A 17,537-nucleotide genomic window follows, 5' to 3' on the forward strand; every position below is an offset into this window, starting at 1 on the left:
AGATGATTGAGTATGCTTGATATTTGTTTATTACTATTAATAGTATTTTAGTAAGACATAAAATAATGTTTCTATATGATTTATGAATATTTTTCATATCTCTAAAATTATATAAGTTAAATATTTATTAAGATTATACTTTAAAAATTGATTTTTCATTTGTTTTGTCCATAAATCATAACTACTAGAAATAGAGTTGTTTATAAAGTTGTTTATAGAAAAACTACTACCATGAACATAACCTTGTTTTTTTTTAATTAAAATAAATAAATAATACAACACACAACAATGGAAGGTTCTGTAATTTTTTATGTGCAAGTGCGTGATATCACTTATATCAAATGCAGTAAATTCTAATCACATATACATGTTGCTCAATGTAATGTGACTCGGTAAAATGAACAACATATGAGTAAAATAAAACAAAAAACAGTGAATGTACAACAATCAGTTTATGGCAATATTTTTATTTTTATAAAAGGCGAATATGGATAAAATAATCTTAGGCACCTACTTATTATAAAAAAAATAGTTATCAAAAAAGAAAATGACATATTGAACAAAACGAGAACATAAAGTTTTGTAAATCAATCTTATCAAAAGTACACTTGCTTTTAATCAATATCACTCGTTTTATGGTTTAAAAGCATATGAAATGAAAAAAACAAACATTGTTATTTATTCCTTCACTTTATGGTCGTCAAACTTCGTTTGAAAAAAATTTAAATCGAGAAGAGAGTCTCGCGCGCTAAGATAAAGTGAAAATATCTCGGTCAAATTTTATTGAATTCACTATAACCTTTTGATGTCTAACGTTCTGATATATCTTTTTACGTCGAATTGCAATTCTAAACCACGTTTAATAATTACATTTATTTACAAAAATGTCAACGGTCATTATTAACGTGACTATTAAGTGGTTGAACGTTGAACGCGTGATGTTATACGTTGTTTTTGCACTAGTGGAGTAAACATTCCTCGCAAACTCATGTATCTCTTAAGGTCCTTTTGGTTCAGTAAAGAACAACTTTAATAAAGCCTTCTGTCCTTGTTAGGATCTGCACAAACAAAAAGACACTACACAACAGAAAAAATAATTATTCTTTTAATGATTACGCATATCGGATCTAAACAATACATTGTTTATTATATGGTTTACAATAGTTTTTAGTCAGATAACGTTTAACAAGTTATCTAAGACGGTCTTTGCAATAAACACAATTTTGATAAAAAATTTGTTAAATTTAAAATAAAGGGTTTTTAAACAATTTTGTCTTAATTTTTTAGTGAATTTTTATCATGCTAGTCGTCGTGTAGCTAATCATTTATGCATATAGAATATGAGAGAAAGAGAAAAATATAAGCATATAATAGATAATCAATATAAATGTATATATAGGACAAATGACTCCCCAATAATCACAAGATATTGTTTACAGCAACAGTTAATAAAGATGCTTTATGTATTTGCGAGCATGAGAGCATGTTTGTGTTAGAGTAATTTAATAAATACTTTTTTATTAATAAAATCAAATATGCAGTACTTAACAAAAACGATGACAATTACGTGATGTATATATATCTTTTAAATGATATAAATATTTTTTTGGATATTTAACTGTTTAATTATTGCTTTTGATAAAAAAAATTAAAAACATTATTATTTTTACATGTTGAATTACATTATGATAATTAATAATTAAAGTTTAATTTGTAAATATTAATGATTTAAGTTAGAAAATTATCATATATATATATATATATATATATATATATATAATACAATGCAAAAAAAATCTTTCATATAATTTATTATTTTATCCTTTTAAGAAAAAAAATAAATGGGTTAACAGGACAATCTATCCTATCTCATACCATACAGACTAAAAAAACTAATCCAACCCTTCCAGCCCCTCAAATTTGTCACTCCTATCTAAATCTTTTATAAAATATTTTCAGAATAATTTTAATCCCCTAAATTAACTGACATTGTTTCTTAATAAAATTGAAATAACTGCTTAAAAGTAGTTAAAACTGAAGAAGATTGCGTACTAGCAGTTTAAAGTAATATTGGCCTGCAACATAAAGAACAGTTCCCTGCACCTCTCATGCACTTCTAATATGTCAAACATGTCTTTACAAATATTCGAACATAGGTTAAAATATTTATTTAATCCGCGTTGGTTAAAAAATTTATTCAACCGACATTTGAATATCGTTAATTTTTTTTTAATTTACATTTTCTGCTTTTATTTAATAATAATAACAATAAAACATATTAAAAAATTTAAAATTTAATATTTTAAATTAAAAAACTAAATTAAAAAAGTTATTTATTTAAATTTAATAATAAAAAATTGTTCTTTTAATATAATAAATATTTAATTGATTTTATATTTTTCATATAATTAAATATATATTGATATTTTAATTTATAAAATATTATTTATTAAAATAAATAAATAAAACATATTACAAAATTAAAAATAAAAAAATAAAAAAAATATGTTAACCAAAATACGATTAATATATTAACATATTCTTTTTAAGTTTTTTTGTTGTTAATTTTATAATATGTTTTATTTATTTTCATTTAATAAATAATATTTTAATTTAAAATATTAAATTTTATTTTGTAATTTTTTAATATGTTTGTTATTATTATTAAATAATAAATAAACTAAAGAAAAATTGAAAAACATATATACTCGGATTAAGGTTTTTATGATTTTTAAAATTTATATATTTTATTTATTTTAATATTATTATTATTATTGATATTAATATTAATATTATTATTATTATTATTATTATTATTAAATAAAAACAAATTAAATTGAAAAAAAAAACTTAACTTATGTTCGAACGACGATGAAAGCATTTTTAAATTTTTGGAAATACAAGATAAAAATAGAAAACTGGGGATGAATATAGAGAAGTGTAAGAACTGCTGAATCATGAATCATAAGTGGATTAACTTTTCCAATAAAACTTTAAAAACCCACCCCAATAAAAACGTAATATTCGAGACAATTGAAGACACCGATCAGGGCACAGTTGGCAGTATAAAGTTTTATGGCCAATTGAACGGAACCATCATACCATGATAATTGAAATTAAAATCATATCTGACGAGTGCAAAATAAATGAGTATTTGAAGGAAATCTGCAAAGTAAATCAACTTTGATGGAAATCTGCATAGAAAGAATGATGTTAAAACCATAACAGAATAGATATGGCACTTCAAAATACAGCTATTGACTACATAAAGCTTAGCGTCTAAACAAAGCAAGAGTAAATATCGCTGTACAGGAGGAAACTAGAATCTACAAGGTATTTATTTAGGCATACTTTCCGTCAAGCAGTTCTGCTATAATCCATCCGTCAAAACACGACATTCTTCTTATAGGTGTGCTCTCATGGATTCCTTCAACCTTTGGCAGACAAACTTATATAAACTTCAACTTTTCCAGATTAACATGATCAACTGAAATACCTCCCACTTTATTAGATGAGCTATTGTTGTCTCTGAATTTGTGTCTCTTCCTCGTATTGTCTACTTTGCCGGTTTAATCAATTCTTATGGGATTGCCTTCTCAACCAGTTTGTTGTTTGACAGTTCAAGGTCAAGAAAACAAAACAAGTATTGGAACTCCAAATTCAAGACTCGATAATGTTAACAACCAAGAATAAGATTACAAAGAATACACAAATTATATAATCAAAGTGAGGATCATCGTTCTGTGTTGATGTACACTACAATTCAGACAACCAAATCAACTCCATCTTACCCTACAGACAAACGCTACAAGAGCAGTAAATGAGTAGATTACATCAGGGTCCAGCCAACCCATAACTGATCGCTATCGTACAAGACTAGGAAGACACTCAGTTAGCACCAAGCTCATCGTACCCAGGAAACAGAATCAATTTCATCCCGTGCTGCTTTATATAGTTCAAGCCTTTTCGCACATTGTTGTCTCCTCTCCATCAATGCTGGGTCTTCATCTAACATTTGCGACAGCTGTTTACCCTATAGCAGGTAATATCTTATCAAGAACATGTTGTCAAACATCAAAACAAAGGAGGATTAACTTTTGTCCGGATACAACTCTGTAATTCGCCTTGACTTCCACTTAGGACTATTTCATTAACATTCTAAGCTTATAAACGAAATAAAAGGATTTTAATATTTATTATCATTTATATTAATAAAATTTAAACTTCAGAAGCATACTATCCGATGAAAGCCTACTATGTAATCCTTCCATGGTAAAGGTATTTGGACTATACCATCAAGAACGTGCAACTCTGTCTCCGAGTATGTCACTAACCCTAACAGTATAAATTAGGTTTTGTCTAAAAAGTGTGAATATAAGATAAATAAAATATTAGAGGCAACTCACTACTTAGGGTTGATGTTGTCACAATCTGGGTTATAACTTACAGCTTCACTGAAGTTATTGAACTTCAACAATTTGTGTAGTACAATTGCAAGGTATGGGACTTCCGTCCCACACTGAGAGTATGAATATATAATTTGAGGTTAACAAGACCCTAGGCTCTCCAACTACTACAAAACAAAATTTTAGTAGTGTGGCTCTCCTTAGGTTATTATCAATAGGGATAAAGATTTACGGAATCTCTTCAAGGTAGCAACACAAGTGTGGTGACATTTGATTATTGCAGTGTCTGCCCAGGATAAGTTGGAGTGGTTTAATACACGGCTACCCTGTGTGGATGCCGGTGGATATGGGGTATGTGATCTAGTCTAGGCTTTATGAGGTCTTGGAAGGGTGATTTACCTATAGTTATGATTCTCCATTAAGGAAAAATCTATACTTTCTTAAGAGATAAAAAGAAAGAAAAGGAAACATAGAATATACCTCCTTCTTCCCTATTTGTGTATAGAAATGGTTAAGCAAAGACTGTTTTGCTTGTTTGACCTGGCAATGAACAACAGCCTTTGGAATTGTGATTCTAAGTGTGTCTGCAACCAACCCTATATATGATGACACATTTGATGCAATTCTCCTGAAATGACCCTCTGCATAACGATCAATGTTTGAGGGGGCAGGAGTTGCAGATTTTTCCACTTCTTGAGGAAGTCTCCGAAAGAAATCCACAGTGAGATAAGAAGACTCCATGTCTACAAGCCGAAGATTTGTCTTCTTACTCTCTTCACGAAACCTTTCTAAAGCCTCATTTGCTGCTGCAGCTAGTTCAGCTTGAAATGTTGGAAAGCGTTTCAGTTCCTGCAGTAACATATTAGTATCTCCGCAAATTGTGCAAACAATTCATGAACAAGGTAAAACATATTTCCAAAAGTTACCTGAGTTTCAGCTATTGATTTCCTCACAAGTTCTTTTAGAACAAAGTTAACCTACAGAAAATCAAGATCAGTCAATTTAATTATTCCTGTTAGATCAAAATTAAAAATCAGAGAATACAAGTGGACTGTATACAGCATCAACTGAAGCTTCAGCTGGGCCTCTAAAGTATCCAAGAGCCCCCTCAATCAAGCGCCTGTAACCTTGCTCTGGGGCAATCAAGTGAGGTTGGTAACCATCAGCCTCTGACACTACTTTCCTTACATTCTGGAGAGAAAGATGCCGATCAAATGGGAGCTTCCGTAAAGCAGCAGGAAGCTGATTGTCAAAGACATTATATATCCTATCTCCTCCAGGCCGCCTAAGAACAATAGAGAACATTATTATTTAAATAGAGACCTATCAACTAGCTCATCATCAATGACCACAAACTGACAATCTCCACAATCAAGTCAATCAATTTTTGGCTATGTTCCCTTTAGCTTATGCAGTAGGCAAACAACATCATAAAGGTTTGCGTTGTTGAAAGCCATTTCCATTCGGCGAAGTATATCATTAATCATTTCAGGTAATAAATAGTAATACTAAATGTTGAAGATCTCACAGCAACTACAAATATGATCAAATTATAGTATTAATAGGATATCAAAGTCTATCCAAGTGAGATATGTTGGGTCTATCATGCCAATGTTACCTACTATTGGACCACCCATGAATATTCATTTACCCACCCGAGATGTTAAGTCCTCAACATGAGGTGTCTTGAAGATCCCACATCAACTAGAGATATGGTCAATCATAATACGTAAATTGGTGCAAACCTACCATACATACCAATTTTGATTTTGAGTTGGTTTGTCCACTTCGTAAGACAATTTTGACTTCCTCAAGAAACTGGATATAGTAGTTTGTCTAGAATATTAGCAGCCCAAAAAGAAAAACCAAGGAACTAGACAGTTGAGAAAAAGAGTGTATTATTTCAAGACTGCAAAATCTCATATGATATAGATCATCCATCGATGTTGAAATATTGAATACTTCAAACCATATGCTTTTTAGTAAAAACATCTCCATTTAGGAACAACAAACACTGACCATTGATAATCAGTGCAGTTGTTCAATATTGACCTTAGATTCTTGCCCCCACAATCTGAAGTTATTTTTGAGGGATCAATCGAATGGCTGTAAGACCCCTGCAAACAAGCTCAATGAGCATATACAATAGAAAACACCTCTCCCGGGAAAAAAAGATCTACTCAGAGAAGATACTTTCTCTTCCCAGCTAAAAGACCTAAACAGACAAAAATAACTCTCTTCCCCTTTATCACATCAACCCAGCCTCCCTCCCTTCAGACATGATAACAACCTAGCAACTCAGGTCGTCCACAACCCAGACTCCTTATAGTCCAATAGCTGACTTTTTGACCAATTATCTAAAGCAGTTCCTGCTACTGTAGCATTAAGACCAAGGATCCTATTAATAGCCTTCTTGTTGGCTTTTGTGCGGGTAGAAAGTTAGATGCTTCTCAGGGACCTTTGTGTTCAATGGGCTTGCCCAAGATAGAGGAGAGGCTACTATAAATCCTAAGGATAAGTTTAAACTGATGGAAAGAGATGCAAATGAATGACAGTGGGATGGTAATTGTGTTTCATTTTGGGCCATTCTAATTATTCCAAACATAGACTAGAAGTTGGTCAATCAATTGAAATTGAAGGATATGAATTAGTAAGGAAAAAATTTAATAGATTTCCTTAACTGAGTGAAGGAAAAACAAAAAACACTTTAGTGTAAATGAGGGTAAAATACAGATTTTGTTTGCTTAAGTGCGCATTGAAAAGGACTTTTGTTTTGAAAAGGGATGAAAATCTCTGCAGAATCATCTTGATTCTCAGCCCATGATTTGGGGCTGCAACTCCACCGCAATCCATGCATCTATAGCGACCAAAGCAAATGAACTAGCAATAGACCTATGCAAGGTTACTCTCAACTAGAGCAGAACTGTTACTTAGCAGTATTAGCTACTATAATGCATAGAAAAATTTTAATTGAGGTTGGTATTTACATTCCTTGTTATGATTTGATGTTATTCGTATATCCCTTACACAATCCTACGTAGGATCTACATGTTTCATAACCTTGGTAAACTCTTATTTGGATTCTCTAAGAAAAAGACAATAATTTTATTCACTAGATCAATTTTAAGTGTATGCCTAGCTCCCAAATCTGGACAAAGAGAAATGAATCAATTTCATTCACCTTCTACAAATCCTTCCAATCAAAGATGTTTATCACCGATACCCTCCCTTCCCCTTTTCAAATTGCACTCATAGCATAAAAATGGAATACAGTAAAAGAACATATTTACCCTCCATCTAAATGCTCCTTGAATATTCTTTCAAATGCTCGGCAAAGTTCTAGGATGGTGTATAATTGAGCCTGAATAAGAAATCAACATTCAACAAATAGTTAGAAGGACATCATGAAAAGAGTTCTACTTTTCAAAGAAATCGTTACAAGTTTAAAGCACTCACTCCAGCATCAAGAGCAATAGGCCTCCCAAGATGATCCATCTCTGATTCAAGTTCCTCAATGCTTTTGTTTATTAAAGATGTTATACTAGGTATCCTTGCCCTAATTACTGACTCCAAATGCTGCAAAATAAGTTAATGGGGTTAAAAGTACAACTTATCTCAAAAAAGGATTAGCAAAGAGTATCTTCAAAAAGAAAACCTGTGAGAGAAGTTTTGCAAGGTATTCTGAACCCATTTTATTGGCCAAGTGCCCATAATCAGAACTGGAAGCAAAATACTCACGCTCCTTTCGTCGAGCAACAATCATATCAACATTTCTATTGATATCTGCTTGGGATCGATTTACTATCCCAACCCAAGGATGTTGCAAACGATAAGACCTTCCTTCAAGGACCTTGAGGGGTTAAAAGCGAAAATGAGGATATATTAGTATAATTTTACCGGCACAGTTCAGATTTTAACATTAAAGGTACATGCATCAAATAAAAAAGAAAGATTACATCTAACGCATTAGTTCCTTTGTCCATCAAATCTAGCTTTGTCAACACCCCAAATGTCCTTTCACCTAGCCAGATTACAGGTAAACTTTAGTAAAATATGAGAAAGCAAGGTAATAATGTCCATTACACGAAGCAATCAAAAGTACCTGTGGGATCAACTTCCCGAGAAAGTTTAATAGCATCAGAAGTTGCAATATCTTGATTGGCTGGTGATATTGCTAATATGATGCAATTAGGCTGTTGAACATAAAGTAATTGATTAATGAAAATAGATCATGCGAGTAGTTTATTTTAAGATACGAGGAAACAAAACGCCCCCATCAATTGAAATATAGAGAAAGCAATGTTGTTAAGAAATAGATTCACAATAATAAACTAACAAAATAAATGTGAAACTGTTAGGTATCTAGATAGAGGAAACCAGGAAAACGAATGCAAACACCCAGACTCACTGAATAGATATCGTATTATTGATTCTAGGAAACAAGTACAGCATGAATGCATCCAAGGGACAATGTTCCCTTCACACAGGATGTCAATATGATCCTGTGAACAATTCTCCAAACATTCAAAAATAATGTCCCCGAATACAAAAACCTCCCAACTATATGTAGAAAGTCTCACTCATCCTAACAACCCAACCAACAGCTACTTTTTAATATATTTCCTCCTAACATACACATTACATAGCCTATTAGAATCAAAAGGTCATAATATATGAAATTCTGATGTACCATTAAATTAAATTGTAATAAGAGTTAAGTAATACACTAAAGAGCTTCACAACAATATTCCAAACTACCAACTGATTCCCAGACTTATGACATAAAACAAACGAGAAAGTTAACACATTATTGTTTACTGTTAATTAAGTCATACTGAATAGTTTTATCACGTTGAGACATAAGCACTTCTTGACTAAAAAATGTTCAGACCCATCAGCATATCATTTTGGAGTACATCCTACAGGAACATAGTGTAGCCAGAGATGGCAAACTGTACCCAGAACCTTCAGGTACTCCCAAAAATATCTGCAAATGAATAGGGTAAATACCTCCTTGTTTGTGGATGGATTCAGGGCAGTAAGTTACCGGCAAAATTTAATGAGTACGAGTTCATGTACTGTATTGCCAAACCTGCCCCCTCACCTTTGTGTTAGAGCATTATGTTTCCAATATTTTTTGTTGTGACTAACATTTTAATGACTTAAGGTTGTAGTTTTAATATTATGTTTTAATAGTTTCGATGTTTTGAGCAATTTATAGCAAAACCACTATTTGGTTTCTAATTAAAAATTCATGATTACAAAACAATGATAATTGTAGAAATAATATAATTTTTAGTTTTATATTTGTGCACAATATTACATTTCATTTTATGTGTGAATATATAATAATCAATTATTTTTATACTTTTTTTGTGAGTTAAGATGTTATACAGTTTCTCCAACTTTCATAAATTTAATTTTTTATACATTTGCATAATTTTTTGTTCTTATAAATGTGTTTTATTGATGTTTGAACATAAGAAAAAAATGGTTTTATTTATGATATGGCTGTGCTATACAAAGTGGTAGAATGAAAAATTATAGTGAAAATCCTTTTGTCAAAAAAATGGTAAAAGTTTGATTGCATATATATCTACATTTTTTTTCATAATGGAGATGTCATTGTAGAAATAATTCAAAATTAAAATGGAGATGTCATAGTAGAAATAATTCAAAATTAAAATTTAAAATGTAAATAAAACAATTGAAATTCAGAAATTAAATTATATTCTATAACAGATATATACATACTCATAATTTTAAATTTGTAAATAACAAACACAAGTCAAAGTGACAATTTCAAAATTTTAAATTATGATAACATGTTTACCATCATCAGTGTCTCAGTACTAGTAATACAGTTATACATACATATACATACATTGTATACATACATATATATATATATATATATATATATATATATATATATATAATACCTAATGTAAATAATTATATAACATAATTTAAATTTTAAAAACAATAAATGTTTACAAAATTGCTGTTATGATTATGTTTGAATGACTCAAACCAAAGATATGCTTAGTTGATTTTAATTTTACGTTTTTTATGTTATTTTAGATTAGTAACAGTGAGATTTCAGTTTATTAAAGGAAAAATATTTTTATAATTTTTTATTACGGACGGAGATTAAAATTATACTTGTGCCGGAATACCAATCATGGATGGGATTTAAAATTGATACCTGGCAGGAGGGAGGGGGGGAACCAGTACCGTTAACTTTTTCAAAATGTATGTACTAGGAAGGGTACTATAGTTCTACCCTACCCATTGTCATCCCTAGGTGCAGCTGACCCCAAAAACGCAAAGTGAATTGCAATGAGACCTTTATATTGAAGATAAGGATAGAATGCAAGTGGTTTATTACATTCACATGCGTGTAAATACTAAAATTTGAGACACATTAGCCTTAATAATCCCAACCTTAAAGGAACAATAACTAGCTTAAGGGATAACTAAAGACAAGTGAAAGAAAATGTAATTTTTCCTGTATCTTTTTCCCATGGTCTGATATTTTACTGAGTTTGGAGCAGGGGCTGGAAACACTGCATGAGAGTGGAAAGAGAGTGGAAAAAGAGTGGACTTGTCTGAAATGACTACGCAGATTCAATAAATTATCGCACATAGTTGGCACACAAAACAAAAGTGCTCTCTCGCAGAAATCAATTATCTGTCAGAAATGGAATTCAAGTTGTAGTTGAACTATTAAATCAAACTACAAGTAGCAAATAATTTGTCAAATTAGATCATATAATTGTCTATACCATTCTCACCTGTTTGGTAATGCAAATAAATTATTAGAAAATACAGGGAAATTTGGTATATTATATAAATTTTAAGGTCAGGTGAGGTTCCTCGGCCAGTGAGCTTCCAGCTCAAGGAGAACTTGCTCATATACTTAAAGGGATCCATCAGATATAAAAAGCAAAAGTAAATGATGCTAACATACATCCGAACTGTTGTAATTCAAATAGATTAAAGGCAGACAGATTGTGATCACACCAAAGATATGTCCAATGTATATTAACTGCCTAAGAGAAAAACGTTTTTTACCTTTTCAACATATGATCGAACCATAGCTTCAATTTCTTGAACAATACTCTCAGGTTGTCCCTCTGAAGAAGATGGACACAATTGTCAATCAAAGATAAAGATTATCTTTTGATCCAAACACTTGATTTCTAACTAAAAATAGGAGTTAGATACAAAGCATACCAACGGCCACTTTAGTCAAACCCGGTAAATCAATCAATGTTAGGTTGACAACTGCTCAAGAGACAAAAAGGAAAAGGCTGTAAAATTAGTCAGATAATAAAGGAATCATATTAGGTATGATAGCTGTTCAAATTTTCAAGCTCGTTAAAATAGTTTTGCAATGTGTTAAAATTATAGTTTCATCTTAGGAGTAAGTAAAATGAGAAGATAGCTAACAATAAGATGGAATATATTATTGACTGCACATAACATAATACAAGACACTAGCCAACTAAAATAACACTACCATTTATATATTAATTAGGTCTATAAGTCATATTTGAAAAAGAGGGTAAAAAACCAAATGGTTACATCGCACTAAGAGTGGGGAGGGTGATATGGGAATCATGCATTGGGGCTAAAAGGGAGAGAGAGGAAATGGGTATATAAGGAGGGAGGGTACCCAAATGAAAATGGGGGAATTATTGAGGTTTTAGGTGGTGATTTTGAGTAGAGACAGGCACTTCTCATCATCTAGGTGTGTTTTTGTTTTTACAATCTTAGTGGCTATTCCATGCTTGTAAGGAGATTATTTATATCCATGGCCATATGTTGTTTCTCTATTAGACTTCTCTAATCCATTATAGAGGAATTTTATTCTGATACGCATACTAGTACCAGTTTAGCTGTTTCTCTTGTTTGATACCTTGGTTCCTATCATCCTGTCTTTTTATAGACAAACTGGGCATCATTTACAATTACATCAACCAGAGTTTGTTTTCGGATTGGGGGAGGCAGGATGCAGGGTTAGAGATATAGTGCCTGCATATATCACTGATTCGGTATTCTAATTTAGTATGGCAATTGTATAATAAATAATCTAGTATCTGTAATATCAGTTAGTTATATCTCTGTTGCAATTGTGCTGGGCCTGCACAGCTAATATTCTAACTGCCCTAACTAACTTCTCCTTCTTGTATTCTAACACATTGGTTGAAATTCTTTTGCCTTAGATTATGAGTAGAGTCATTATATTCCAAAAAAGTTGTGCGATTTTTGAAATAAAATATAAAGTTATGACAATATTAGTTAACATTAACTATTTTACCAAATTTTATTGGTCTTGATGACTGAGATATTTGTTTCTTATATATAGGGTCAGGTGGTAACATTCTAGGGTATTTTGTCCAAGATTTCTTCATCTGATTCTTATTTTCACCTCTCAAGAACCACTTGAACCCATCACAATATTAGATATTAAAATAAATTAAATATGAGTTCAAATCTACTTTATATGTTTAGTTTCAATTTTTAAAATATCTTTGAAAAAAAGTAAGAGACAATGAAAAGAGATGGGTACCATTTGGTGAATAGATGCTAAGATGAATTGGAATGGGAGATATTTGTTTCGTCTTCCCTGTTAGTCTATCAGTTTCATCCTGAATTTCTTGGCGGACCAAAGCTGCAACAAGAAAATTTCTTTTAAGAAATGAAATAACATAGATTATATATATATATATATATATATATATATATATATATATATATATATATATATATATATATATATATTATGCCACAAACACTAATAAAAAAATCAACTCCACAAAATTATAAATCATATTAGCATGTGAACAGTGTCACAACGAACAATTATCATATGATAAAGTGCTAGCCAAACACAATCGTAACACTTGATCAAAGGTTCTGTTCAGAGTATTGATTGAATCTCAAAAAGAATTAGAATTTGTTGAACACGTTGAAAATTGATTTGTCTGTAACCACAGGGACACATGAGGGCAGCTATAATATTATCATTAAAAAAAATGAGATAAATGCACTAGATATAAAAATAACATAATGGAAAATTAAAAGAAAATCAATCCGGCGGCAGGGGGCACATTAGTGAACATGCAATTTACAAACAAGCATAAAAGATGCTAACAAGCCTTCAAATTCTTTTACACGCAACCAGAAAACATAAGTCATCCTATAATTAGTCAAAAACATGTCATTCCCGTATATGTAAAGAGGGAAGTGGGCTACAATCGTACAAAAGTCAGTAAACTTCCTCCTCGGCAGGTGAAGAAACTCGGCATACTCTTGTGACCCTGTTTCCAATTTATGTAGCTGCAACACCAACGGACGCCTTGTCACAATCCCTGTAGTCCATTCACAAAAAGTAAAATGGATAAGTCCAACAATTCGTTAAAATGAGAAAAATAAGAAAGAAGATATCAAACCTGATCCTCTAGGCAAAAAGTCACGACCAACAATGCTCTCCAAAACGGAAGACTTCCCTGAACTCTGCTCAAATTTTAAAAGATATAAAAAGAGAAAGTGAATTCAGACCTACACTCAAAATACCGATGTTAAAATAAAATTAAGCAAAACTAAACAGTTTTCTCAAACTCCACTCATTTTTTTCTGAAAGAAAAAAAAGGAAAACACACTCTTCAGACTCATATATCATGCATAAAAAATAAACTTAAAACAAAGGCTCCTAAAAAAACTGTTTAGTCTACTCTATTACTGAAAAAAAAAAAAGCGATAGAACTACACCCTGAAAATTACATTATAACAATATGAAAAGAACCCATTTTCAATTATCCAATTGATTCTACTTTCTCCTCCGCAAGTTTCAAAATTTCATACATACACACAGCCACCGAGCAAAAACACACAGAAAAAGATACCTACGACCAGAACCACTCTCCAAACTAAATACTGAACTCAACTCAATCAAAGAAAAATATAATTCAGAAACACAACTAGTTTGTTCGAAAAATCGATTGTTGAAAAACGCAAAAGCAGAAACCCAAAAATCCGTTTACTGAATCTCAACCTTTCATTCTCCGCCGAAAAAATTTAAGAGCGTGTAAATTTAAAATTAAAAAGCAAGAGAAAAAAAAAAGGGATTAGTTGAGACGAACCTGGCCACCAACAACAGCAACGGAAGGAAGAGCTTCCCAGAGAGAAGAGAAGGTGTTGTTGTCACCACCCCCATAGTCACCGAGCACCGTGCAAGCCCTCTGAATTCGGTTCACCAGCCCAATCAAACTCTCCATGGTCGTCATCTTCTTCCACGAAACCCTAGAATCCCCGAACGAGCTGAAACGACGAAGTAGAACGCGAACGCGAAGCAGAGCACCAAAACGCAACGTAGATTCTAGAGAGAGAGAGTGAAGTGAGATAAAACAGGATGGGAGAGGTTTTCGTTTTCAAACAAAGGTCATGCACTGGTCACCACTAGTTGAGTAGAAAACCCTGAAAATTACGAATATGCAATTATAGCTCGGTGCTCACCGTTTTAGACGTTTTCTTGTCTTAACGAAAGTTCTATTGCGTTTTCGAAATTTGAAAATGGTTGGGGTCCACCAACGTTGCTGTGTGTGACTTTACACGAATGCACTCTGAACGTTGATGGTTAGTGGGTGGGTCGTAAAGTAATCAACAACGCGCCAATTTGAACGTTCATTGTCTTCACATTAACATTTCACACCCTTCTATTTTTGTTTTATAGAACAGAACGTAAGAGATAAAAAGTACTTAAAAGGGTTTTTTTAATTAATTTTAAAGTTTTAATGATGTGTTATGTATTTAATAAATTGCAGTTATCAAAGTAAAAAAATTCAATTTGATTTAAAAACAGAATCAACTTTATTTATAGTAAATTATATAACAAACAAAATGTTCATAAAATTTAATTTAAATGCATTAGTAATACATAGTGTAACATCCCAAAAATACAGTCTAAAACTGTATTATAGAATAATTACATTTAATAATATATAGATCAGTCTTACTCTAGAAGAGAACGTACGATTACGGCGGCCGAACGGTCTTACTAAGCATTACTATTAAATAAAGTTGTACATAGGTACACTTCTGACCGATCGGTTCACAAAAGAAGATACCGAACGGTCATATTAAAACAAAAAGGGAAGATGATCACACGACCACCTTACAATAACTAGACTACTGGCTGAACGTTCTACTCTTCGATCTTCACTTCAACCTCGACCAGGTTATCTTCCTCCAGCGCCTCTTCTAGAAGTACGTCTCCTTCTGCTCACATCCACAACGGATGATCATTGCAATGACAAAGACGGACGTACAAAACAAGACAAGACAGGAAAATGTAAGATCCTTGAAATTAGATACAAAAAAAAAATAAAAAAAAAATTAGTGAATAGTAAATTGTGAATAGTAAAAAGTGAATAGTAAAAAAAAAAAACAAAAAAAAAATATTTTTGGAAAGGATAAGTGTTACACGTAGCTTTGAGATCAGAATTCACCAATTTGCAAATAAAAAAATTATTTTTGTAATAGTAAAATGAATAAAAAAATGAATAGTAAAAATGAATAGTAAAAATGAATAGTAAATTTTTTTACTATAAATAGCCAAGGGGGGGAGGCTGGAAATTTACACCAAAATTCTAGAGAAATTGTGAGAGAAGAGAGTTGGAGTAAATTATAGTTGAAGAGGGGAAATTCTGGAAGTTTCCGGAGAACGGTTTGAGAAGAGGAAACTAAGTCTGGAATAGAGGTAAGGGGAGCTAACTTTGAGTATTTCCTTTTGTATTATCTTGAGTCTTGAATATGCTATATTTTGCTTTTGTCTGATCTTAAATCTTGAATATGGAGTATTTTGTTTCTGTATGATCTTGAATTTTAAATGAGAGTATGCTTTTGTGTTGATATCCAAGTGTGATAGTTGTAAAATGTGATGTTGATTATGTTATGCCATTTGTATGTTATTAGTTGTTTATTTTTGTATTTTGGAAGGATTAGAAATTGTCTAACCGGCTCTGCCAGATTCAATTTCTTGTTTCCCCAAACATTTTATTGCTTTCCTTATTTATTTTTATTGTATTTTGGAAGGATTAGAAGTTGTCTAACCGGCTCTGCCAGATTCAACTTCTTGTTTCCCCAGACATGTTAATGTTCGTGTTATTTAATTATATTGTATTTTTGGATGGATTAGAAGTTGTCTAACCGGCTCTGCCAGATTCAACTTCTTGTTTCCCAGACATGTTAATGTTCGTGTTATTTAATTATATTGTATTTTTGGATGGATTAGAAGTTGTCTAACCGGCTCTGCCAGATTCAACTTCTTGTTTCCCCAAACATGTTAATGTTCGTGTTATTTATTTATATTGTATTTTTGGATGGATTAGAAGTTGTCTAACCGGCTCTGCCAGATTCAACTTCTAGTTTCCCCAGAAATTTTATTGTCTTATCTATTTTTTTATTGCATCTTTGTGGAAGGATGAGAAGTTGTCTAACCGGCTCTGCCAGATTCAACTTCTTGTTTCCCCTGAATTTTTATATTAATATTATTTTGATGGTAAGGGCAACTAATTATTTTTGTATGAATTTATAAATATACGAATGTTGAACTGGTGTTCTCTTGCGAAACTGTTTTATGACTTTTATTATATTGGGTGTTATAACTGAAATTGTTAAATTGTACATGTTGAGATGCGATGAATTTATTGAATGAGTTTGTTGGCTGAAATTGATCTTGTTGGAAGGTCTGGAGTAAGGGTTCTGTAATTGCTTATATATGAGTATTAAATAGATATACAGATACTGTTTGAGGTTGTTGTGAGAGGAAGTAAAAATATTAAAATTAGGCATTTTAGATTTAGAGCATAAGACAACAAGGTAGATAAATTAAATAAATAAATTGATTAATTATTGAGGGCCTCCCTTTGTTGGTAGGATAGAGGAACCTTAAAAACCTGAGTTGGCACATCCCTGATCATAGAGTAGCCCTGGCCTGGTCCAGTCAGTTGTGACTAGTCATATGTGCTGGCGTCGAAGGTGAGTTTGATGCGTTCAGACATCTGGGTCCTCTCCGGTGACCAATTGGAGTAAAGAAAAATCTCTACTAGGATGAAAATAAAA

The 17,537-nt window shown here is 31.8% G+C and overlaps 1 protein-coding gene across 1 annotated transcript; it reads right to left on the bottom strand.

The window, feature by feature from the left end:
• Positions 1–3,690: 3,690 nt before the first annotated feature.
• On the bottom strand, positions 3,691–14,915 carry LOC108329171 (phragmoplastin DRP1E). Its single transcript, XM_017563252.2, has 15 exons — positions 14,558–14,915; positions 13,868–13,931; positions 13,679–13,786; positions 12,985–13,086; positions 11,646–11,696; positions 11,484–11,545; positions 8,509–8,599; positions 8,363–8,427; positions 8,062–8,256; positions 7,863–7,982; positions 7,697–7,767; positions 5,466–5,691; positions 5,333–5,383; positions 4,887–5,255; positions 3,691–4,033 (listed from the first exon to the last, which is right to left on the bottom strand). The coding sequence occupies exons 1-15, from the start codon at positions 14,699–14,701 to the stop codon at positions 3,905–3,907; spliced, it is 1,848 nt and encodes a 615-aa protein (XP_017418741.1). The 5' UTR covers positions 14,702–14,915; the 3' UTR covers positions 3,691–3,904.
• Between the last annotated feature and the right edge of the window lie 2,622 nt (positions 14,916–17,537).

The sequence above is a fragment of the Vigna angularis genome, chromosome 2 (genome assembly GCF_016808095.1).
Source record: "Vigna angularis cultivar LongXiaoDou No.4 chromosome 2, ASM1680809v1, whole genome shotgun sequence".
In the NCBI taxonomy this organism is placed as follows: Eukaryota; Viridiplantae; Streptophyta; class Magnoliopsida; order Fabales; family Fabaceae; genus Vigna; species Vigna angularis.